This window comes from Armigeres subalbatus, chromosome 3 (assembly GCF_024139115.2).
Source record: "Armigeres subalbatus isolate Guangzhou_Male chromosome 3, GZ_Asu_2, whole genome shotgun sequence".
In the NCBI taxonomy this organism is placed as follows: Eukaryota; Metazoa; Arthropoda; class Insecta; order Diptera; family Culicidae; genus Armigeres; species Armigeres subalbatus.
This window is the reverse complement of record NC_085141.1, coordinates 141,842,661-141,869,788: the sequence shown is the minus strand read 5'-3', so window position 1 is coordinate 141,869,788 and position 27,128 is coordinate 141,842,661. Positions and strand designations below refer to the sequence as shown.

The following is a 27,128-nucleotide window of genomic DNA, read 5'->3' as shown; positions in this document are numbered from 1 at the left end:
ACTTGCAGTTCCATATTCCAAGCTTTCAATCGTGTTGCCGATTGTATCGAGTTGTATTATGTATTCTATGTCGTCCGTAATGGCTGTTTTTAAAGGCTGCTTATTGGGCCTGCGCAAACCTCCTGTCTCGTCGGAGGGCTGTCGTGTCAGGTCTGTTTAGCGTCCCACCTAACACCACCCGGACTTAGGATTGTGCGCTTTGAGCGGCACACGGTCGCTTTGGTGGGGCCTACTTGCGGATACATGCAGCTTTTTATAGAGGTTCAACAGAGCCCAATGTCAAACCCCACCATATCCTAGGCAGGCACCACAACTCGTAGATGGCTTGGGGAGGGATCGTCAAGCCCTTGGACATAGTCCCTGCTGCCCCTGCTTATACACGCCTGAGCCTACCAAATAAACGAACTTGAAAAAAGGAGAGAATGAGCTTGATCGTTAGTATGTTCGATTAGTTTCTGTTTCTTCACCCAAATGTTTAGCAAAAGCGATCAGAACAGACAGTTGTTGTACGATTGACTCAGGATTGTTCTTTTAGAGAAGGGATTCGCCTTGAGTAGCTTCACCGGAAAACTCATGCTGATCCTCATTCAAGTATGCTTTTTATGCTGCTTGCTTGGCACGTAAGTGGAGATAGTTTGAATTAATTCTGAGCTCGTGATGGGAACCAGTACAATAACACCTACGAAATCACTTTATTCCTAACTGACTGTAGGGATATTGATCTTTGTATTTATTTAGTTACTGAAACTTGCACAGTGATAATGAATTACTTATCCCAGTCATCCGTTCAGTTGATTTGTTGTGCAATTGAGAGCAAAAGAATACGGTTTTGGGACAGTTCGTCGAATGACGTTTAGTCTAAATACATTTAATCGAAGGGACATTTGGTCGGATGGACATTTAGTCGAATGGACATTTATTCGAATGGAAATTTAGTCGAAAACGAATTTCAGTATGATAGGTCGGTTTTAGGTGATTTAGTAAAATTGATAATTCTAGACCAACATTTGAAAAGAGCGTAACAGCCAAAATTTATTCCTTCTGAATCCTCGTCTACATATATAGCTATATATGCAGACCAAGTATCAGAAGGAATAAATTTTGGCTGTTACGCCCTTTTCAAATGTTGGTCTAGATATAAGCCAAAGTATTGTTGATTAAATTTGATTTAAAAAAATCTACAAAATACATGGATGAACTGATTGGAGGAATTCAGTGAACATGAGAAAGTTCAATCAGCAGAGGAAGAAATGAATACAGAAGCTAATGAGGATTTTTCGCCTGAGCAAACGTAAACTTTTTAGAGACCATGATGGACTGTGAAAAAATTGAAAACCTACAGAGCAAATGCAAAACATTAGGTATCGATGAGAAAATACACTCTAATCTATAATTTGTGTTGGCACAAGCTCAAAAACCAATGATCGGCTTTGGGACATTCCGTTGATTGACATTTACTCGAATGACGTTTTGTCAAATAATATTTAGTAAAAGGGTCGTTCAGTTGAAGGGACATGTGGTCGTCATCGATACTTTTTCTTTCACTTAATATTCATACAATAATTAGTTCAGTATACACTTCACTTCCAACCATAATTCGTTGATGGTTGGCCGAAAACTTAATTTCGACCAAAGGCAATACGACCATATTCGACGTAATGTCTTTTAGCAAAGATAACTGGAAGGAACAAGATACCCGAGTTTAATACTTTCCATATATTTACCGGGAGACACTGAAAGCGGTGATATTACCGCCATCTGTTGTACAAAAACCACACCTTTTACCATATTTGGAGAAATTTTGTTTGCCGTGTTGTACACGATATGGCAAAACAACGTATTTTGAAGCAAGAGTTATCCTGAAATCATTTTTGGGCTAATGAATTGCACTGCGCATGGTAGCCACATTTCTCTTGCTCATTGAACATATACGAAGATTAATATTCTTCACTAAATCAATATTTTTCATTAAAGTTAATTTAACAAGACCAATAAATGTAAATTGAGTCCTTATTTTAATTTTGATTTAATCGGAAGATGCATTCCAAACAACAATTCGAATCTAGGGAGAATATCCTTACATTTGGCTGATACAGATGCTATTACAATCATTTATATTTTGGTTAAATAAAGCTGTGTAATTGTAAAATTATTATACCTTGTTTAATGAATTCGCAATATCTGTTTTAAAAAAGTTTGATAACATTTTTCATTTAACGAATGCATTAAAAAATATTTCTGAAGCATCCAGTGCAATAGAACAGAACGGCCACGGTAACGGCAGGATTTCACAGAAAATGTATGGGCTATCTGTCAAATCGTGCCATATCCTATCTTACTGCCTGGAAATTATTTTCACTTCCAGAAGCACAGCAATTTACCCTCCGACACGTCGCGTCGCCCAGCCGAAATTCACGACTACGAAGGTCAATGCTTCACGCACAGTCTGACAGTTCCTAATAAGATTTTACTGTGGAGGAACAAGAAGGGGTGATTGACGGCCATGTCTGACAGATTGCAATGAGATTTTGACATAAGAGTGAGTAGAGGCATTACTTTCGTATTCGCGAAGTTGGCAGCAAAAGCACGTGAGTAAGCTGTCAAAATGAAACAAAAAAACACCGATGAAAGTGCGAAAACAGTGCGAGGATCTTTCACACTCTAACTTTCACCTACACGGTTGGAAAAAAGTACCTAATTTTTGGTATTTTTTTCTCTTGCATCTTCCTCCCTGGTTATTTTTCTCTGCTATCTCTTTCTCTCTGCTGGAAAATTCACCCATTTTGGGAGATTAAGTGGATCTACTCATTTAATTTTTCAGCAGAGAGAAAGAAATAGCAAAGAAAAAGTACCCATTAATGAGTAAACGAGTTTCTCCGCGAAATGCGTTATGCCAAAGCGAGCAGTGAACAAAGTTCAAAATGCATACCGTGTAGCTCTCTCATTCTTTTATCGATCGACAATTTTAACGTCGATTAGAGGGATCGGCGATTCCAAACAAAAGATATTATCAATTCAGTGCAAATCCGAATTATAGCCGCTAACAAAGTTGGATTTTTCTCACAATTCGTACGTTAAACCTAACTTCGGAAGTGGTGCGCTGTTTTCATTTGGTGATGTGCTATACAGCGCACTACTTCCGAAATTAGGTTTAACGTATGAATTGTGAGAAAAATCCGATTTCAATAGCGGTTATAATTCGATTTTCTACTGAATTTATAATATTTTAATTAACAGATAAAGATTGTCGCCTCGGTTCCCTTTGTTCTGCTGTCCAAAAGATGTGTGGTACTTAACTGTCAAATCGTATGTATTCATTGACATTTAGATGCCTTATCCTCGACAGCAAAAGTTGTTCTGGACAGCGACGATAGCGACAATCTTTATCTGGTAACTAAAATATCTTTTTTCCAAACCGACGTACAAAATGTTCGTTAAAACACAAACATTGCTAAAAAGTTCTTGTTTTGGGTAAAAGTACGATAGAATAATGTTCCCGATAGTGTGTGTGTGTGTGTGTGTGTGTGTGTGTGTGTGTGTGTGTGTGTGTGTGTGTGTGTGTGTGTGTGTGTGTGTGTGTGTGTGTGTGTGTGTGCGTCATCCTCTACCCCTCACCCAGCTGGGGGTGTTGGTCAAGTAGTACTACGAATAATTTGATCTGATCTCATGCTCTGTTATGGTGTCCTTTTTGTTACGAAGACTAATACTACAAAAAGGATTCACTCCTGAAGCAAGAAAGGTTTCTTCAGAAAGTGTGGGGAATAGGATGTATTAGTAGTTCATAACAGGTACAGCAAAACTTCACAAGGACGCCCTTATTCGTAGTGACTACTCAGGGAATAGAAGGTCGAGAAGAGCCACCGTTGCTTACTAAAGCGTGAACCGGATACCTGGGACTCCCACAATATCCGCGGCAATAGCAGCAACGATGCCCTGTACGTATTTAGTGTCGAATTTGATGAATTCATATATTATAAAAGCAATTAAAAGTAAAGAACTGGAACGTGCTCACCCGATTTGTTCGCCCACTATCAAAATTGATCCAGTTTTGAACAAGATAGATATCCAGGAAGAAAGCATAATTCACATGCATTTTGAACTTTCCACCCTCCTTTGCTTCTATCTGAACTGTGGCCGCAATGCCCCATTGTCGCCGACGCAGTTAATTGGTTCATCTCCGCAAAATTATGGTGCGTTCACATTGAGTCTTGCAATATTGTTTTGCTCTATGATGAAAATTATCATATCGAATGACGTTTTCTACAAGTAAATGAAAATTAAAGTTTAGCGGTGATTTTAAGATAAGTTAATACGTTTAGAAAACCTCTTATACAATCCACAAATGCATTTTTATGTTTTTTCAAATTTTCCATTATGAGAAAAGGGTTTTGACATTATGATCACAATCCAAAATTAATCAAATAACATATAATAAATCATTGCTTAATTTTTGAGCAGTTGGGTGAATGTTCCTTCTTGATGACAATGAAGCACAAATTTCAATATTTATATCATTTAATATGTTGATTATTGAATAAAATCGAAATAAAAAAAATTTATACTATAGGCCAACATGAATTGTTATAAGCAGTGTTGTAAAATGTCATTTGCATTCGTTTGTATAATTTTCCCAGAACTTTTTTCAGAAGTTAGCTATTGATTCTGGATGTATGACGAACTTATAGCGCATAAATGTGCCTACAACTTTGTCTAACAAGACATTGCTGTATATATGTAATCTGGGGCGTGGGAGGCAAAATGTCATTCAAATGACATTATGTCAAATGACACGTGACATTTTGGAGAGTTTCCACTCTCCAGCCTTAGATGTTATATTTAGAGCAATGTACCCTTGAACAAAAATATAGCACTACTCAAGCGTTATGAGTACATCTAAAATTATGATGTGAATTTTATTTCTAAAGAAAGTTATTAACAAATTAGTCAAATGACATGCAGATGACATTTTACAAGCCTGGTTATAAGACAATATTATTGTTTCAATCTAAAACGGTTAAATTCAAAGTTAATATTGTGCTACATATATGAAAAAAACCTTTATCAAAAACATATTATTATTCTAAAATGAGATCTGACTAATATTGGAATGTGGTCACGTAACTTCAGTATAAATGTACCTAAGTCAAAAAGAGTAAATAAATGTCATAGTTCACATATCTTTTTGACCCTTCCTTCGGAAGTGTATATAATTTCACTTTGTATGCGTTACGCAGGCGTGTTATGTATTAATCTATCAATAAACCTCTTGAATTATGAAATAAAATGTATGGCAATTGAAACAAACTCACTTTTATATTGAAAATATAATTGCAACAAGTGATTTTACTGGAAATAATGTATGAATTTACTTTCACGCAATCGCGATTGAGTAAGATCGAGTCTCTAGATTAAAGAAAAAAAAAATTAACCGTTTCTTGTACCCAGGATTTACATCAAGCTACAAAACATCAAGTTTACTATATATGGTTCATCACATTAACTTACTCTAGCACACCATATACCCAGTATCAACAGAGTAGACACATATAATTGAATCGTAAAGTACATTGATATCTATTTTTAGTGCCGTTGACTTTGCCGTTTGCTCTCTGTAATTCCTGCGAAATTATTTACGATATATTAAGTTTTTGATAAGTTGGATGCATTATCCTGTGGTGTTATGCCAACGCTAATACAAAAAGGAAACGCGAGTGGATACGACGCGATACAATTCTACTCTTTATTCGCATAGTAAACTTCAATGGTTAAATCCTAAAATAAATATCGTTTTCCCTGCGATAATCCATAGTACATTTGTCATTCGTTTATCGACGTATTAATTTATTATAATACTCATGGTATAAATACTGATAAATCAATATATGTAATTAAGCCGATCACGTCAAAGCTATCAAGAATTTGGGAAGAAAATTTGTGACATGAAATTCGATTGTGTGAAAATCTAGGAGCTGTTGCTACTCTCTCAAGAAACATTGAAATCAAAATTTGAAAAAAAATGTTGCATTAGTGGTACATTTTGAATGCATTATTGATACATTTTTTCATATGTGGAAATAATGAATGAGGAAATGTAATAATGGAGTAATAAGGAAAAATATAGAAGAAAAAAGTGAAGAAATTAAATAGCAGGAGAAAACACAAACAATTGAATTAAAATTATACTTAATGAATCCAACAGATCAAGGAAGATCTTGAATTGATCACCCAAAACACGCCGAATGCCAACTGCCCAGTCAAGTCTTTTGAACGCTATCTCACTGCGTTCACCCGGTCTTCGGTTTCCGATGAGCCTTCGATTTGTCGATATGGATTGCCAATTCATATCCATCGGATTGCCAACTGGTTCAGTTTCACACATCGGCTTAGTATGGCGATGACTTGATGACCGATAACCTACGGCCTTTGATCTCACTCCGGGAGTTTAAAAAGGGATCAGACGATTTTCATCCGAATATAGGTAAATAGAGATTCAATATTTTTGAAACCACCAAAAAATACGTCAACCGCTAGGCACGGCTTACTATGCTCTCAGAATAATGTTCCCGATAGTATGTTTTTAAACTGGTGCTTTCATAGATGGCAAAACACTTCATCAAGATTCTTCTAATAGTAGTATTATAGCAGTTACGTTTACAAATCTAATTAAACGTCAAAAATAGGCTGAATAAATCGCAAGAATACGGGTTTATTAACATACGGATACCATTACCTAATCTTATCTTCCGTACCTGTGTCACAGACTTGTTTACTCAAATTCATTCAAAAACATGTTTGTACAAATCTTTTCACTGGACTGGGTGTTTTTTTTAATTCAAAATTGAATAGAAACAGATTATAGTGTACTTTACTGACTATTTTTTTCACAGTGCATCAAGCTTGACAGTTCAAGAATTGAAATTTTACAGTGTACTAGTTCGATTTTTGCTCGCTAGTAAGCGCTTATCGTGTCTCCGCAATATCAAAAGAGTCGGGTATCTTGTTGCTTATAGTCATCTTTGCTTTTAGACCCAGTGGCAGTGGCGTAGCCACGGGGGTAGTTTTGGACATAACCCCCCCCCCCCCCACCCCAGAGACAAAATTTTTAGAAGAAATTTTTTTTCCGGACCCTCGCACTTAAAAAAAATATATTCAGAAACCCCCCGCAGGCAAATTTTCTGGCTACGCCACTAAGTGTCATCCAATGAAACAACATTCTTCTAATAAATGTCTTTTGACCAGGTGGAGGTATAGATTCATCGTAGTTGGTTAAGAGGGGTTCGTCAAAATCAATATCCTATCTGGATATTTACCGTTTCCCTTTTTCTCGCGTAAACAGTGAATACTGCTTGAAACCCGAAGGTAAACTAAGCCTTCCCACTGATTCTGAGCTTATTTTTTACGGGAAAACTACCACGACGATCGTGTAGCGAAACCTTCATCTTTCTGTTGGTCACAGAGCTTAAAATATTCATCTTCATGAAGCATCTTCGGTCCGAATTTTGACAAACATCGCATGAATATTCAAAACATAGAATGACATAGTCAGACGACGACATAGTCAGTCCACGAACTCATTCATTCGACTGTCACTGAGTGTGTTTACTATATGCAGAAAAAAAACATAATTAGCATTGTTTATGTTGATGATTACCGTTGAAAGTGCCTCGTGGATAAAAATCGGTTCAGTCCTTTACATTACTTTACCTATTTGAAATAGTGTTAAGATTTCAGATAATTTATCAATTTGTAAAATGTGCATAAATATTCAATGACTAATATCCAACTGAATATTGACTGTCTAGAGCCGACTATGAATGTGTTGGAAGTGAACTGACAAATGACGAAAAATGGACTTCACCAAAAAAATTCGATTATTTTACACTCTGGTTGGTCAGGTTATTTTGCGTGAAAGAGCCAGCATGGGCTCAGAATAGCCAAAACCAGGATATGTGTTATAGAAGATTTGTTCTTTTTATGAACCCATCATTCTTTGTTCAATATTGGAGCATTTATTATGTGACTGTTAACTGCCCATGCAAAGTTCTCATATAAATCTCAATTTTAGTTTTTCACTCATTTAGAAGAAGAATAACAAAGGAGAAGAAGACGAGGTGGAAATCTAAATAGAACCATCTCGAACCGAAATCCAGAATGAAATTATTTAAAAATATAATTATCCCTTAATCGTACCTATTACTTGAATAACAACATGAGATAAAAATGAAAGACTCACCGTAACGTCCCTTCGAAGGCTTCCTCCTCCAGTCCATCGGTGGGCACCGACGAGCACAGTCTGGTACCGGATGCCAGCTTGATTCCGTCATTAGCCAGATTGCCCACGCGAAACAAAGCCGCCGCCAGCAGTAGTGGCATAAAGAGCACCACCAGTCCGCAGAAGACGATCTGAATGTCCAACTCGGTGCTGGGTTTCTCGTACTTCCACGCGAGCGCCGACAGGCCCAGATAGCGATGCGTCCCCTGGAGCACCAGATAGCCCTGCAGGAGCGTTATCAGCAGCCCGTACCAAACCGACCAGAGCGTGTTGAGGTGCAGACGGCGAGGTTTTTTAGCTCCGCCGCCATCCATCTGATGCCGGTAGGGATTGCCGGCGCTGGTCACACTGTTGGCTATGCTCGAGTTCAGACTTTGGCATTGCTTCGAGGACGCGTTGGACGTGGCGGTGATGTTGAGCAGCGAGCGGTTCTTTTTCGAGACTTCATTGTTGTTCTCGTAACCGACCAGGGAACCCGTGATTGACATTATGTTTGCTTATTTTTTTATGAGTGAGTTTCGAAAGGGTTGGGTTAATTAAAGCTTTACAAAATGCTAAAATAGTGCCTACGGGCGGGTGGTGTGGTGTTTGTTTTTGGGGTGAGGGAATCCTACGATGAGTAATCCTTGTACGGTAAGTTGTAAGCTAGAGCTAGATTATGCAGACGGCTAGTGGCGCCATCTCGTGGCTACGTATTTGGTATCAAGTCTTTTCGGCATCGCTGATATGATGAGTTCATGATGAATCGAGCTGGTTGGTGGGACCAGGGGGTTGGTCAGATAATCTGCAAGGAAAGAGAGAAAGCGTAAAATGTAAAATAAGGCCAAATTCTAGGAGCAAAATGTTCAAGATTAAAAGATGTAACGAACCGAGAAAGTCATCATCTGAAGAACGATAGCATTATTTTCATCTACATTATCATTATAGTAATGAGAGGCTCAAGGCAAACTGAAATACTAATGCCATTCAGGTTGATTTTGATCTACAATTTGTAGCTTTTGGCATCATGTCGTAATGGTGATAAAAGAAAACGATGTCGAAATTTTTACCTATTTTTATGAGTATTTATATGCTGGATAAAGGACCCATACTGACTATCAATACAGAATTACGGTCCAATTGCCTCAACATATTGTTTCAAAGGATGCGATAAAAAATAAGGTTCATTCATGCCATCCAAATAGAAGTCACTTCTCATTGGAAATCAAATTCATAATTACTGAGCTTTCAACAGTTTAATTTTAAAGTTTCAACATTGCGAACAAATGGCTATAAATTACCATTGAACCCGCTATAATCGTCATCTAAATCCAATTATCGAACGTTGGCTGTCACCGAAACAGCTGCTCATTTCGGGCCACTGATTGCCGCATTAGCCTTTCCGATGCACAATGTGCAACACAGCATATATTGCCAATTTTGCAGAACCAATTGAAGCGGCACTAAAACTATCATAATAATAATCAATGCATAAAATTGCAGCCGTCCGGGTAAAGTCGCTTTGCTGCTGCATGCCAATTCAGCGGAAAATCCGCTTTTCACTGGTGGTGCTTCTCCCGGTTCCCAGCCAGGACGCTGAATCACATTTTCCTTCGAAGTGGGTGTACTCTCCCAGGAATGCACAACGATAAGCCTTGGATGCCAAAGACAAACGAATATCTAGCAGTGTAGTAGGGAAAAAATAGTAAATTGGATTTCCTCCATTTGCGCTTTTATTTTCATCCCATGGGGAAAAGGTGCCGGAAAAACCGAAACTAGTTTGTTGTGCGACACCAGAAGCGTTTATGGAATTATATTTTTCCATTTCCGTTGTGCGACATTTTCAGTTTTACTGAGTCTTTCGACTGCAAGCAAAAGGAATGTTTCCGTCGTTTTGACACAAACTACTTGACTCAGTTGCTTTCTTAAGCCTTCAGCTTGACAAGTTCCGTTCTAGTAAGCCGATGTTGTACAGAATAGTCAGAATAATTTTTAGATGATCATCTTGAAATGATTATAATTTAATTTGAGAACTTTTCAACAGCGAATACAATGATGCTCCGGAGTCCATACACAAAAGCACTGTGGTATATAGAATATATTTTGAAATAGAACAACATGCTTTTGCTTTATCGTGTAATACAAGAAAATTTTATTAATTATTGTTGTTTTAGTATTATTGTTTTATTATTATTGTTGTAACTCAATTTTCAAATGGTCTCTTAGCCATCTCTACGACAACGGGCTTGATGGTCAAATGGCTAAAACTTTTGCCTTATAGGCAGGAGGTCGTGGGTTAAATCCTAGGCCCGTTCCATCCCTTCTACTTTGTATCTTTCCATATATTTCTCATGTTCTAGCAATCGCTAGAACTTGAAAAGGGCTTTTATACTATTTCCATCTTCTATCCTCCTATGCCTACAAACTTGACTAGTTCTAGCGGGTAACTGTTAGAATTCGAAATAAACGAAAAAGCTAGTTTCGTCATCCAATTAGAATATACATCACCCTTTAATTACTATCACAGTGGCAACCCGTTAACCAAGACAACCGCTATCATATAGAACCTAACCCCAAAATTCCAATAAAATTCCGCATGAACTCGTGACGAGTGCAGAGGTGTTCTCGGCTTGCAGTTGGCTAGTGATTGCATCATCAATGGATCAATCAAGGTAACTCATTTTGCTCTCACCGCATCAAAACAACGGCGGCACTGTATATGCATATTTCTATTCATGTGTGTTTGACAGAACATGTCTACGGTGGCGCAATCTGTTCATTTCATAGCGGCAGTTTTTGCTTATTGATTGGTCCATTCCATCCCATCCTCGATAGATCGTGAGAACGTGGTCAGCGCCGTATATCGACCATTCAAAAATACTAGAGCTCTTAGACTGTGTACATTGATGTTGAAGAACAAATCCCCCATGCTTCCATCCATTGGTTCTTTGTGCAATTGCGATTGTTCTGGTCAATCACGATGTAGCTACTACGAAATGCACGGTCATCATGCTCATGCTCAATCTCTTAGCCTATTCTAGTTTCTAAACATTAAAAAATATTATGTCAAGGGCTGCTGTATTTTTCACTAGAGCTGTAAGAGTAAAGCAACGGGTTCCGAAAAAATGCTATTTTTGTGATATGTGTATATTCCATTACCGAAAATAATATCTATCCATCTATTCATGATGGAAATATTGAAATTACATATAAACAAAAAACAATAAATACATTACCTGGTACATGGAGCAAATTTTGAACATCCCTATTATGACATCCCTATTATTATATTATACTACATGGTGTATGAAGCTACGCAAATTATTTAAAAGAATGTTGTCCTCTGTAAAGTTGTTAAATTAAATGTAAACAATACAGGAAACACGTGTGGTAACTACGATGTTCTATGATCTCCGAAATGTCCTGGAGTTTGAATCAAATGTTCTTCCATACCAACCACGGCTTCCATGGTGTCCCCAGTTGCGGTATCAACCCAATTGTGCCCTCTAAGTATTTGACTTTTATCTAATACGTTTTTTTTGGTTTAGCAGTCTTATTATTGTATCACGCGAACTATAATGTTCTTGTTCTGACGTTTCGGTTCGTATTGTCGTAATTACTACGTCGGAACAAGAAAATCATAGTTCGTGTGATACAATAATAAGACTGCTAAGCCAAGAAAACAATACCCGACTAGAAGAGCATAACAGAAACTGAACACAATTTTAACATATTGTGATATTTATAACTTATTTTGATACAATTTTGTTCTTGGCAGGATTATTTTTAAAATTTTGTAACAGGATTTTATCATAATATGATTTAAAAAAATGCTTAACACCGAGTTGCCCAAAAGAAGGCAATTGAAATAGATGTAGTAAAGTCCTCCAGCTATATATATATACACACTTAGAATATTTTACAGTATACGGTAATTTTTTACCGAACTTTCAACAGCTGAACGTACGGTAATCTGTTCGGTAATCGAAAAAATATTACAGTTCGTTCGGTAATTGGAGTTTTGGTGACCTGTCAAATAGTACCGTACGGTTCGGTAATTATATTCCTTGACAATCCGTCATATTCTACCGTACGTTCGGTAATTTTAATGTCATAGTTACCGGAGGTTCGGTACTTTTTTTTGTTTTGGATGTAAATTCAATTTCTTTCTGATGTTTCGGAAAATTTACAATTTATAAATAATATGCAATCAGAAATTCGTTTAATTTGTAAATAAGAACGTTGCAAAAAAACATACGTCATGATTCTAATGAATACCCTTCCTTCGAGTTGTTTATCCAATGAAGCATACCGCCAGCATACTGCACAGGTTGCGATGAGTGTCGTCGGCACCAAATGTTAGCTTGTAAAATGTACATATTCTCAATCCAGTTGAAAACCGGAATTGGGGGATAGCGAAGTTGGATTTTTCTCACAATCCGTACGTTAAACCTAACTTCGGAAGTGGTGCGCTGTTTCCATATCGCGAAGCGCTGGATTGAGTATATTTCGTCAGAAGTTTCGACTGGAAAGAGTCTATATTTTTGAGGAAGCATTTGAAAATAATTAGCTCCTGCAACTACTAACCTGTTCCATAATCACAATCTAGCCAAGGTTTCCGGAAGCTTTTCACAACAAAGTGTCTCCAACAAAATGGAAATGGCCACCACTTTGTGACAGATAATATTGATTTACTGGAGTTCGGTAATTCAAATATAAATTAACGATTTGTTCGGTAAAGTTCTTACCGTAATCGGTGATAATTTGCCCATACCGTACGAACTGTATTTTTACCTACCGAAGAATGTCAAACGGGTGATTTGTTTTACAAAATTTCGGTAAAAGTGAAAAGATTTACCGAACAGTCTGTAGTTTCTTATGTTTACCGAAATATTTCGTCAATTTTTTTACCGAACAGCGAAATATAATCTGAGTATATATATATATATATATATATATATATATATATATATATATATATATATATATTTATATATATAATTTGAAAAGATTGCCTTTATTGCTTAATCTGGAGACCTGTTAAAAAATCCAACTGCACATAAACAATATATTTTGTATCTGATTCTGTTATAATTTTTTATCAAAATTTGTTATTTTTATCATAAAATTGTAACAAAATTTTCCAGTAGTGTAATTTTTGATAGAAATTTAGTTATTTTAACAACATCCTGCACCATGTTTCTAACAAATTTTGTTATAAAAATTTAGCATAACATAATAACATAGGTTGATATAATTTTGACATGACCTTCTAGTCGGGTACGTATTAAATAAAATCCAGTCGAAACTCCACAAAATTTGTCTTTTATTTGCGTTTCAAGTCCAGACATATGAGATTTTGTAAAATCTCCAAATTGTCTTGGAGTTGGGAAAAAAAGGTCTACCGAATCAACCACGACTACCATTATGCCTCGAGCAAAGATATCAGCCCAAATACCATGTATTATATATGCTCCACTTCCTTGTCAAATCCAGGCATATGAGATATTGTTAGATCTCCAAATTGTTCTGGAGTATGATTCAAATGATCTACTAAATCAACTCAGGCTTCCATGATGTCCTCAGCTGCGGTATCAACTCATATATGTCCACCAAGTATTTGTCTTTCATTTGCGAATTAGATTTGTATTTATGTTAGTTCGTTTAATATTAATCATGGATGCATCTTTATAACATATTTAAAACGTGCTATTTAGTTTTTATGAGTTAGTTATTTTAAAATAGTTATAACCGTTTTAGCTTCAAAATGTAGAAAACAAGTCATATTACACAAATTGAAGAATTTTGGAATCAGTTCCCAGTTAGCCACGAACAGACGATGATGATATTTTCAAACAGAACTATCGAACAGTATAAGTGTCATAATTTTGTTCACCGAGTTCAGAAGTTCAATTGCCTTTGTAATTGGTATATTCTAGTTTGAACCTTTTCTTGAGTATCGAGCATTTGGAATTCTCGCAACATGTTTAATTTTTGAATAATTGCTAAGTTCATCTCATTTTTTAGCCTCTTGAAAACGAAATTAAAAATCATAAAGTTTGATGTGCCGCATGATGAGATTTACTTATTTCCCTAAATTGACCCCAGCACCGTTACTCGGTAAATCCGTTCATCGGTTCCAATCAGTTCAAATGCGGCCCAGGAAATGCAAAGCCACCATAGAATGCCTTAATTTCTGAAATCATGTTTGGTGTCCCGCATGATGTGTTTTACTTATTTCTCAAGATTGAATTTTGAACCGGTGCAAATAAAACTTTCACAATGTTAATTACAATGAATGTTATAATGAAGCCAGATGTATTTATTTTTAGCTGTATGTACCCGGCCTTGCTCGGAGTTTCCAGTTTGATTCGCAGTTTTTTCACAATCGAAAAATGAATAAACCAATTGGTCAACAGGATAATTGTGTTTTCTTGTTGATACTTCATCATTTGATTAAAAGAAGGCAGATTTCATTTGAAAACATTGACTGATTTTGAAAAAGGGATCAACCTAATCTATTTCTAAAGAAGGAAAAACATCCACCGGTGTCTTATTACGGGCAAACGTCTATTTTTTTGGCACGGCAAATGCTGGGTAAAGTGTACCATTGGTACTTCGCGTACCTGAAGGAATAAAATAGACCCCATCTCGCGCTCCTTAGCCTCTTACCCAGCTACTCCTATCCCTACCTCCCCGCGGTGCTGGCCGGGATACGAGCAACCTTAGGGAAGATCGGGTAACCAACCCCGATGGGAACTATGGTCGTATGCTGACAGGGAAGGGGGGTTTGCTCCTCTCCGGAGGTGCAAATCTTATTGAGCGTCTGTTCTCCATGTCAGGATCGGCTCACAACAGCGTCTGTTCTCCATGTTAGTCCGAGTGCCAGCGAGGGACTCTAAGTGAAACTGTGCACCATGGTCCACCGGAAATAAGGAGGAATGGTCCTCCGGAAATTTAGGGCGTTTGGTGTCAGGCCCTGCAAGCCAGCAAAAAAAAACTCACGCAACGAACAATCAACAAGAGAGAACGGACCGGAACCATCGGCGAAGACCACTGCGACGAAAAGGGACTAGCGATTGGAAACTCGGTTCTTGGAACTGCAAATCTCTCAACTTCATCGGGAGCACACGCATACTCGCCGATGTGCTCAAGGACCGTGGATTCGGCATCGTAGCGCTGCAGGAAGTTTGTTGGAAGGGATCAATGGTGCGAACGTTTAGAGGTAATCATACCATCTACCAGAGCTGCGGCAACACACACGAGCTAAGAACAGCTTTCATAGTGATGGGCGATATGCAAAGGCGCGTGATCGGGTGGTGGCCGATCAATGAAATAATTGGTTGAGGTTGAGGATCAAAGGCCGGATCTTCAACTTCAGCATAATCAACGTCCAAAGCCCACACTCCGGAAGCACTGATGATGATAAGGACGCATTCTACGCGCAGCTGGAACGTGAGTACGACAGCTGCCCAAGCCACGACGTCAAAATCATCATAGGAGATTTGAACGCTCAGGTTGGCCAAGAGCAGGAGTTTAGACCGACTATTGGGAAGTTCAGCGCTCACCGGCTGACGAACGAAAACGGCCTACGACTAATTGATCTCGCCGCCTCCAAGAATATGGCCATTCGCAGCACCTACTTCCAACACAGCCTCCCGTATCGGTACACCACTGCAGACAGAATCACAAATCGACCACGTTCTGATTGATGGACGGCACTTCTCCGACATTATCGACGTCAAGACATATCGTGGCGCTAACATCGACTCTGACCACTATCTGGTGATGGTGAAACTGCGCCCAAAACTATCCGTCATCAACAATGTTCGGTACCGACGACCGCCGCGTTACGACCTAGAGCGACTGAAGCAACCTGATGTCGCCACTGCATACTAGAGATGGGCGCTCCACTCAGGAGCTGTTCCAAAGATTCGCTTCCTTACATGGAGCTGATGAGCCATGGATCTTTTTTAAAGAAGCCCAGCTCAGCAGCTCACTTTAAATTGATGAAATCATTGTCAAACACGCGCCTAGAGAAACTCCCTCGAGCGTATGCACTCGATTACGCGCGCTGTTGTATTTTGTACAGCAGAAACGAAAATACCACGCTCGCGGTACACAACACAAGCGAGCTTGTATGAGCATTCCAGTCCAGTACCGCGCACGTGCCGATCGTTTATTATTTGCACCATCAAGCCAAGCGACAGCACCAACTAGTCAAGCAACAGAAATCATTTCTGCTGCAGAGAGGAATAAGAAAAACACAAGCAAAAATAATCTAGCTTGCCGTTTATTTCTTAACCCATACCCACATACTCGGCGCTACGAACGGACACACAAAAGATACCTAGTATTGCGAGAAAAGAGAAAAATTCTAATTTTGCGGAGCAAAGAAGAAGAAGCAGACTGAGTGTCGGAAACTTCAAAATGGCATGCACTGTACGAAAAGTGTTGATATGTCTTGATATCAAGAATATTCGAGAAATCTAAAATGTTTCAAAATCACATAAATATATGACAAAATGCCTTCAAAGTATCCTAAAACTTGTTTAAAAAATATAGCGGCATGTAACACCCGTTTAAAGTTGCATATTCCCGTTGATTTTAATAATCAACATTCACGCCGAAAAAATAAACCAAAAATTTTTACCGTGCAACAAGTGATTTGACGTTTGCGGAACAGCTTTCCGACAGTCGACCGTCGGACCCCGGTTCGAATTTTTCTATCTTCTCGCAATAGTGCGGTAGCGAACGAACCGTACTAAGCAAAAGATCCGAAGATCCGAACAACTCTCAGTTCCGCTCATGTCGTCGTCCAGCTCGAAATTGCTGTGACATGGAAGCGAGAACTGCGCCACCAGCTCAGATCCGTGCGACACGGATCTCGATCCGGATCAGTCGCGACCGATTCTAGCGGGCGAACCGTGTGGTTCAAACGAACCGAACTGGGAGCTATGTCTTGCACGGAGCGGATCTTTTACTTGCGATGGGTTTTCCCGCCAGCATACTGCTACATGTGCACTCGGTTTGTTTGTAGCACCGTGCTCTGTATTTTTTTACTCTCTTGTTTTTATTTCTCTCGCATTTCGGGAACCAATATAGATTAATGGGCTCGCATGTATGAAAATGTCAACTACGCATGGTTGGAAGGGTTAGAAGCGCGCGCAAACAAGGCATTGCACCCAGTATGAAGAGAAAACTTATGACACGTGATATGGTTCATATACATATCAGAGATTAGGGACTGAATTATTCAAATTAACGATTTGAGAAACGTTATCAACAAATTGTAACTTAGAATTATGAATAAAAAATAATGTTGAGTTAGTTTTTGTATAGAAATAAATGTGATGGTTCTAAATGAACTCCTAGACTTCAAGACTTCATCAATGAATTATTAATGAATGAATTAATGAATGACATAAATTTTTCAAATTTTTGAACAATATTTAAAATAATAATTATGTTTTAATATATGTAGCATTAAAGAACTGAAGAGCTGATCCAAGGAGCTGACTCTTTTCAATGAGCTGAACGGATCAGATCCGCTCACTGCAATGAGCTGTTTTGCCCATCTCTACTGCATACGCGCAGTATCTCGAGGTAGCGTTGCCGGAAGAGGGTGAGCTCGATGGGGCCGCTCTTGAGGACTGCTGGAATACAGTCAAAGCAGCCATTAACGACGCAGCGGAGAACAACGTCGGGTATATGATGGGACTAAGTCGAATTGGTTCGACGAAGAGTGCAGACAGATTCTGGAGGAGAAGAAAGCAGCGCGAGGGAGCGGCAGCAAGATACCCGGCAGAACTTGGAACGTTATAGACGGAAGCGGAGACAACAGACCCGCCTTTTTCAGGAGAAGAAACGCCGCCTGGAAGAAGCGGAGTGCGAGGAGATGGAACATCTGTGCCGTTCTCAAGAAACACGCAAGTTCTATCAGAAGCTCAATGCGCCTCACAAAGGTTTCGTGCCGCGAGCCGAAATGTGCAGGGATAAGGATGGGAGCATCTTGACGGACGAACGTGTGGTGATCGAAAGGTGGAAGCAGCACTACGAGGAACATTTGTAAGGACAGCTGGTAAGGATGGTATCGGAGCTGAGCTCATCAAGATGGGCCCGGAAAAGCTTGCCACTTGCCTGCACAAATTGATAGTCAGAATCTGGGAAACTGAATAGCTCCCGGATGAGTGGAAGGAAGGGGTTATATGTCCCATCTACAAAAAAGACAACAAGCTGGAGTGTGAGAACTTTCGAGCGATCACCATCCTTAATGCCGCCTACAAAGTGATATCCCAGATCATCTTCCGTCGTTTGTCACCATTAGTGAACGAGTTCGTGGGAAGTTATCAAGCCGGCTTCGTTGACGGCCGCTCGACAACGGACCAGATCTTTACTGTACGGCAAATACTTCAAAAATGCCGTGAATACCAGGTTCCAACGCACCATCTGTTCGTTGATTTCAAGGCGGCATACGACAGTATAGACCGCGTAGAGCTATGGAAAATTATGGACGAGAACAGCTTCCCTGGGAAGCTTACCAGACTGATCAAAGCAACGGTGGATGGTGTGCAAAACTGTGTGAAGATTTCGGGCGAACACTCCAGTTCGTTCGAATCGCGCCGGGGACTAAGACAAGGTGATGGACTTTCGTGCCTGTTGTTCAACATTGTGCTAGAAGGTGTCATGCGGAGAGCCGGGTGTAACAGCCGGGGTACGATTTTCAACAGATCCAGTCAATTTATTTGCTTCGCGGATGACATGGACATTGTTGGCCGAACATTTGCAAAGGTGGCAGAACTGTACACCCGCCTGAAACGTGAAGCAACAAAAGTTGGACTGGTGGTGAATGCGTCAAAGACAAAGTACATGCTTGTAGGCGGAACCGAGCGCGACAGGGCCCGCCTGGGAAGCAGTGTTACGATAGACGGGGATACCTTCGAGGCGGTCGAGGAATTCGTCTACCTCGGATCCTTGCTAACGGCTGACAACAACGTTATTCGTGAAATACGAAGGCGCATCATCTGTGGAAGTCGGGCCTACTACGGGCTCCAGAAGAAACTGCGGTCGAAAAAGATTCGCCACCGCACCAAATGTGTCATGTACAAGACGCTTATAAGAAAGGTTGTCCTCTACGGACATGAAACATGGACAATGCTCGAGGAGGACTTGCAAGCACTCGGAGTATTCGAGAGACGGGTGCTTAGGACCATCTTTGGCGGTGTGCAAGAAGACGGTGTGTGGCGGCGAAGAATGAACCATGAGCTCGCCCAACTCTACGGCGAACCCAGTATCCAGAAGGTAGCTAAAGCCGGAAGGGTACGATGGGCAGGACATGTTGCAAGAATGCCGGACAGCAACCCTGCAAAGATGGTGTTCGCTTCCGATCCGGCAGGTACGAGACGGCGTGGAGCGCAGCGAGCGAGATGGGCAGATCAGGTGCAGAACGACTTGGCGAGCGTGGGGCGTATCCGAGGATGGAGAGATGCGGCCTCGAACCGTGCATTGTGGCGTCAAATTGTTGATTCAGTGTTATCTGTTTAGATGTTAACTAAATAAATGAAAATGAACGATTATTTACATATAAAATAACTATCAGGACACCCGATTGAAGCGATTTGGATAGGAAGAGTGGAATCGCCAACTTCCTATTGTTAACATCTCGTAGATAAAGGGCGGGCTCTTCTCCCCATCTATTGGGTCAATCTGGGAAACGAAGGCAAGATTATAATATTGTATGTACGAATTTTCTTCTGGAAGGAATAGAGACATCCCGTGGATTCGTATAAGCGTCTCTGCTTGTGGAACCAACCAACCCATTTTTGGCCCTTCATACAGAAGTCTGATGAAATATAAACTATAAAATAATCGTGATCAAATCGTTTGTCAGATATGGCCAGTGCTATCGGCAGGTGCCTTTGTACAATAGATGGTATCATCATCATCATCATCATCATCATCATCATCAATACCCCTCCCTCTAGGCCCCTACCCCTTTCCCAAATTACCCTTCCATATGATCATCTCCCCATCAGTGTTGGTAAAAACTCAAAATCTCAAAACTCATGTATGATTGAAATCAAACGTGAGTTGAAACGCACACAGCACAGCACTAAAAAACTCATGGATGAGTTGAATCATCCATTTAAATCATCGTAGGTGTTCTTTTGTTCTCCTTCGTTAAAAACAGTGAATTGACATTCGTCGCATAACATATTAGAGACTCTTTTATGTAGAAACAAAAAAATGCCCCAAAATTGATTTCAAATGTGTTTTTAAACCAAAATTATTTATTGGAAAATGAGTGAAATGATGTATTTTAGCATGAAATATTCAAGTGTGATGCAATTGGGTGTGAAAATTCATTTTCAGCAAGAGTCAACATATGTCGATCTTAGTAGTCTATAAAGAAATCAATCACTCAGCGGGACTAATATGCGCAGATATCAGCAAAAACGGGCTTTATTTCTTAGCATTACTGTCTAGCTGAACTATTCTTATGAATTAGGTCGTATTTTTTAAATATAAATAATTTCAATGGAATGGAGCTCCACTATTAGTCTAACTCCTCAAATTTCCTACTCGGTTGGACAAGTGGAGGACGAAACGTTCATCAGGGAAACAAGGGAGACTAATTCACATTCGTGTGCATAACTGAGCTGCAGGTTTGACCGAATAGCTACGGTTCAGGATACTACAACTACATGATTTGGCACAGCCTTTTCAGCCTACTTATTTTTAAATATGTATGTGCCCTAGATTTCTACGGGTGCACCCTTGCAATAATAATCAACTTGAATAGCGATAGGACTGCGATTGAATATTACCAATATGCAATAATGCAATAAAGTATTTTACACTTGCACTCATTCGTGTATCAATTATTGTCGAATTCCATTAATTTCGATGTCCACAATACAATTGCATTGAAACAGATACGTGAATTATATTAAATCTCCAGCAATCATTCACAAATTAAATCACAATGAATGTCAGACTGTTCTCCCACCCCGAACGCGTCAGTTTCCATTATCAAATTTTCCAATGAAACAACAGAGCGTTGTCAATTTAACTTGATTATCATTTCATTATTAATTTTACTTTGACCAAACGAGAGCGGTGGGCACCAAAAGCAGGTAAACTCCGCACAAAACGTAATGATCAATCATTAAGCAAGCTGCGGTGCCCAACAATGCGGTCCCGGGCTTATGATTGGACACAGCCTCACGCCCAGCGGGATCACTCGACTTCGGTCTTGGTTTGACCGAACTGTGCTACATCACGTACAAAAAAAGCCAACGAAAGATAATGCCACTGATTTTTCCGCTTTCCATCTCCCACAAATTATAAGCTGATTTCGACATTTCACAAATTCTAGATTCGGTCAAAATGGAATGCTCGCCGATGCTGAGTAAGCGAAGAAGTTTGCAAAGTTTGCTCGAGCAACATCTGCGTGCAAAAACTTGTTCCTGTGCAGAGCAGCTCCCCAGTTGCTATTCGTAGCAAGGAATATAAAGAATTCTGTCTGTTAATATTTTATTACCACGGAACGCAATTTAAGGTTTACGGAAGAGTACCAGTTGTTGCTAAATTGAAACCGTTAGGCATTTTTCGTGGTGAATGGATTGATGGAGGAGGATGAGAACACTGGAGGATTCGATGAAAGTAAGTGAAAAGTTGAAATTGGGATGTTTATTAGTTCCCTCCAAAGAAACTTGACAAATAAAATAGTTAATTTTATTCTAAATCTTCATCATTACGTTCATCAGTTAACCACTGCAATATCAATTACATTTGTGGTAATAGCTCAATTTTAATTTTCGACTCTATCTCGCTCCACCACGACGCTTTTTCTGTGAAATTTTCTATTTATATATGCTTTGTGAAACTTTCATCGCAATATCTGTTTTAAAAATTGTTTGATTCCTCAATTAACTCTATGACTGCACAATTGCGGTTTTGTGGTTGAAACTGACTTTCAGAGCAAGCAATGGATAATACAAAGACTTCCGTTGTTCATGGGATTTTATGGTTTTATCTTTTAATTCACCAAGAAAGGCTATAAGATCACCTCAGGTGTGTTGTTTCGACAGTTAACTTGGTCCGATTAATAAGTTTATGTTTTACATATACTTGATACCGTAAAGTACAGAAAATGAGTTTTCTGCACTCGGGCTTACTTTCCGTACATTCTTTTTCAAAGTACTGATTTCATGCATGACATAGGCCACACAGACCATTATTGCGTGGTGGATGAATCAGAGTGGGAAGATGTTTCTTTGTATATGTATCAGAACAAAGCGATATTGTAAAAGGTTGCTGTCTGTATCATTCCGAGCAATATAATTAAAAATGGTAGACCACGTAGTAACTATAGCCGAACAGGAGAAAATAGCTTGTGCATAATTTCGAAAAATGACATGGACAGAAATAAACGCGATATGTCCTTGTTTGATATAGGTAATACATTAAAGGCTAAAAAGAATAAAATTGAATAGTTGCTCCAAACTTAAAAGAAAAACGAAAAACGAAAAACGAAGAGATTGAGGTATAGGAGAAAAAATAAATGGGTACTAAATTAAAAAACGCCCGTTTCTTTGAAAAACTAGAAATACTAGAATAATAGATTGGCAAAGACGCCATCTTGCTTCCAGTCGAACCGTCAAAAGCGGTTCCAATACAACTCATTTACATTTAGCATTCATAAGAAGTAAGCAAAAAATTTAAGTGCTGCCAGTATAATTTCCCGATTTCGTTGCCGTTTCGATAGTTTTTCACTTCACCTGTCTCTGGTTATAGGGATGCTAAATAAAACAACAACAAAACAAATGTCATTTCTTGTGTATGATATATTGATTATTGCCCAAAGATGGTCTAGTAGCCAAGAAATTTTAATATATTGACATAGGCAGGTGAATCCTGAAAAAAAATATGACCAGAACACATCGAGAGAGAGGGAAAAATATAGAAATATGAAGGTTATCGAGATGTAGAAAGCGAAAATGTATCCGAATTGAAGGGACCGAGAAAACCATCGACAAAGGAGAAATATCGAGATATGGAACATTGAGGTGTAGAGAGTCGGCTGTACTCAGTCCCTGTTGTAGGATGCAATATCAGAAAGAAAATAGTCTGTCGTTTTATCTAGGTATTTGTACTCCAAAGACGTGAAAAGGTACAGAAAGTATTTCTGCTGATTTTGACGTAGGACTACGTCTGTGTTTTTTATATTGGGGTACACTTTACGATTGCGAAAATCGGGGACCGTCACGAAAATATGATAGATTTTAAACTTTAATATCTAAGCCGTTTCTCGATGGATTTTCAATTTTTTTGGACCATTCGATCAAGGATGAGTCAACGCTTCTTTGTATTTATATGAAAATACTGAATTTTAACTATTTATTATCGAAAATTGATAAAAAGTTTAGAAATAGGTCAACCAACCAATCACGTACATGCATCACTAGCACAGACATCAAAAATCAATCACTTGCGGTTTGGATCTAATCCTCAGTTTGAACAAGATTTTACGCAGAGCAGACGCATCAAAGCGATCGCAGTGGAGCAGACACAGCATCACGGAGGCGCTAATGACATTTTCAAAGGAAATCCATCGCATTGGTGGTGGTGCTCGAAGTGTTGCTGCAGATCATTCAACCTCAACGAACCCGAATTTCATATGAAGAAAAGGTTGACCATAAAAATAGCACTGTGACGATCCCGCACCGCCAGTGCCGATGCTGAAAATTTATTACAAATTGTGGTGTCAGTTAGTTGGAAAGGAACATTGGGAAAAGAAAATTGGTTCTTCTCAGGACCAACATTTTACGAAAAGGAAGAGTTAATTGCGAAAATGGACTGTGGCATCGGGTTTGGCGTGGTAGCTTGGTTGCTGTTAGTGATCCCATCCATTAAAATTTTCTACATCATCTCCCTCCGACGCGCTATCAAATTCGCTATTTACGATTGAGTTTTGCACTTTGAAGAAAGTTTATTTCGGATAGTTGGATCAACCTTCTTTTGTATAAAATCAATGGAGACGCCACCTCAGTAGAAACTTTCTACAGCAACCACCCATCGGTAAACGTCGCTCGGACAGACAGATGGCAAGAGATAATAATTGGTAATATGGAGAAACTTCGTCTTGAGTGAAATTTCTGCTGTTATTCCTCGTAACAATACACATCTAAGATAAACTACATCCCATAACCAAATTCAGAATCGAGAAAATTTCATAGGATTCTTAGAATTTGCAATTCTCCGAACGGTCCGTTGTCTGCGAAATCCCGAACGAAATGGCTCGCGCGCGCCGAAAAGCAGCTTTCTTATATCTAATAAAGTAATTCCATTAGCCCCGCCCCTTCATTAATCGTTATGAGTGCACATTATATTTACATCCATATCAGATCACAAAGGGGCGGGGCTAACGGGCTTAATTTATTTAATACAAGAAAGCTGCTGTTCGGCGCGCGCAAGCCATTTTGATCGGGATTCGATTCGACATTCGATGCAGCGGAGCGGACACAGCAGCACGAAGGTGGTTGGACAATTTCAACGCAAGACGCTGTCAAGCGTTTGGATGCAGTTAGTTATTGGAAAGACGCATTGGGAAAAGAAAATTGGTTCTTCTCAGGACCAGTATTTTATGGAAAGAAAGAGTTAGGCTCGATGCCCACGTAGCGTCATTTCAACGCAGAGTGCACGTGGCGTCAAAAAGACGCAGGTGTGCACCGGGAAAAAGCGGTAACGCAGTGTCACCACGCCGATGCACACCAGCGTTATTATAACGATGCGTGCACGTGGCGTTGAAAAGCCGCTACGTGGGCATCGGCCCTTAATTGCGAAAATGGATTGTTTCGGCGGCATCGGGTTTAGCGTGGTAGCTTGGTTGCTGTTAGTGATTCCACCCGTTCAAATTAATTGCATCATCTCCCTCCACCACGCTATCAAATTTACTAGTTACGATCGAGTTTTGCACTTTAAAGAAAGTTCATATCGGATTGTCGGATCAACCTTCTTTTGTATGCATAAAGACCTTTTTGGAGGACACCATCCTCAAGAATGGCCGAAATAAAGAAGAAATAAGCAGAATCAGAAGTGGCGTGAAACCAAACACAAATATATTTAGATGCAACGTTTGGTCTTCGCCCGCGATGTAAGTGTTCGTGGCAAAGTAAGGATTGTGATGTCCCCGACTGAAAGCCAGTCGAGTGGCTTCAGCGGCCAATGGGTCATGTTAATTCCACGGTTAGAGACTCAAAGTCCATCCAATTGCGAACAACTATTTGACTTCTTGATTCAGTTGGCCTCCGAGCAGTTTGCTCAATGTTAATAAAACGACACAAATTATTATGGCAAATACTATCAATTTCGAATAGCTACGTAGTCCTACGTCACCTTTGCGTACAACCCGATTGGGCTGCTCCTTTGAGTTTTTTCCACTATATTTTGCATATCAGTCAATGCGCTTTTAGCAATACCAATAAATTTCATATACATATATTATACTAAAATCAAATTTACCTCAGAGGTTCACCGGTCTTCGATTATGTAGCCGTGTTCTGTATCAATGGTCCATCGCACAAGTGGGATGTTGTAAAAGTTCCCTTCGCGCAAACCGACCAACCGCCCACTTCATGCTTCTTCAACCGAAAAGGGTATGATGCAACATTGTATGCATCGCACAGTGCAGCAACAACAACAACAATAGCGATGAGCGGAATTGAAATTGAAGGCATGTTTCATTTTCCCAACAGCAATTTCCACCGCCGCAGGCCATCCGCGCACAAACATGCCCACCACATCCTTCCTGCTGGCTAGTTTGGCAAGCTGAGGAACAACACTCCGGTGGCTATTTAAAAAGCTCTGTTGGAGCTTTGTGGCGCTTGCAGCAGCGGACGACGGTATAGATCCAAGCGCAGACGACAGCAGGCAGGAAGCTGTCTGTGCTCGGAAACGTCCACGTGACACGATCGCTGATGGTATTCGCCCCTTTCTACAACGCTCCACCGCTTAAATATGTACTTTACCCATCTAGGTATAGCATTTACAATTTGCTAGCATTGAGTTGGTGAAAATTATCAGAATAGCGCGGCGGCGGCGCACAGTGTTTTATTTCGTCATTTTTACGATAGAAATACAAAAACCCGAAAAGTGTTGATTTTGGATATAGGGTTTGTTCACAGAACTTTCAAGATATTTAGGAGTGCATCTTTCAATAAAAACAGTTTGATGATTAATCCCTCTAAAAGTTAGCTGAGAAAATTATTTTTCCACCAGAATGAGATAGACTCGTAGTGTCTTCCGCAAAGTTGTAGCAAATGTTAATACGAGCAACTTTGCTGAACAACCCGAGTTTCTATCTCTTATGTATAACAAACTTAAGACGTTTTATGTAAAAACCCCATAAAAATCTAATTTTTCATTTTAACTATTTCCAATGATTTTTCCCATTTTCCGTCTCTTCTACAAAGTTGTTAAACAAGGAAAATTACATGTCTTCACAGAACATTGTAAGATTCCATCTCACATACAACAAACTTTACCTTCAAATTATACATACTATTAGAGGTATTTCCACTTGCAATTACTCCCTTAATTGCAAAAAGTGGCAAATTTATTCACGATATGCTGAAAATCGCTTATTTCATTTTTCTACTGACATTGAAAACTTTTGTCGACAAGAGTCTTCTCGAATGCTGTGATAAAAACTTGTAAACCTATGAAAAATCATAATTTTTGAATAACTTTTGTTTTATAAGAGATAGAAAGTTACAATGATTAGCAAAAACATGTAATTTTGCTGGTTTGACACTTTGTAGAAAAGATGGAAAATGTAAAAAATCATTAGAGTTAGTTTAAGTTAAGAGAATGA

General features: G+C 39.3%; 1 protein-coding gene across 2 annotated transcripts in view; it reads right to left on the bottom strand.

Annotated features, from left to right (window-relative positions):
- Positions 1 to 27,128, bottom strand: part of LOC134227973 (protein tincar) — a 541,225-nt gene that overhangs the window by 157,212 nt on the left and 356,885 nt on the right. For both annotated transcript variants that reach the window (XM_062709692.1, XM_062709690.1), the window contains exon 6: positions 8,234 to 9,056. In XM_062709692.1, coding sequence (XP_062565676.1) covers positions 8,234 to 8,760 — 527 coding nt within the window. In that variant the 5' untranslated portion in view covers positions 8,761 to 9,056. The remainder of the gene's footprint in view (positions 1 to 8,233; positions 9,057 to 27,128) is intronic.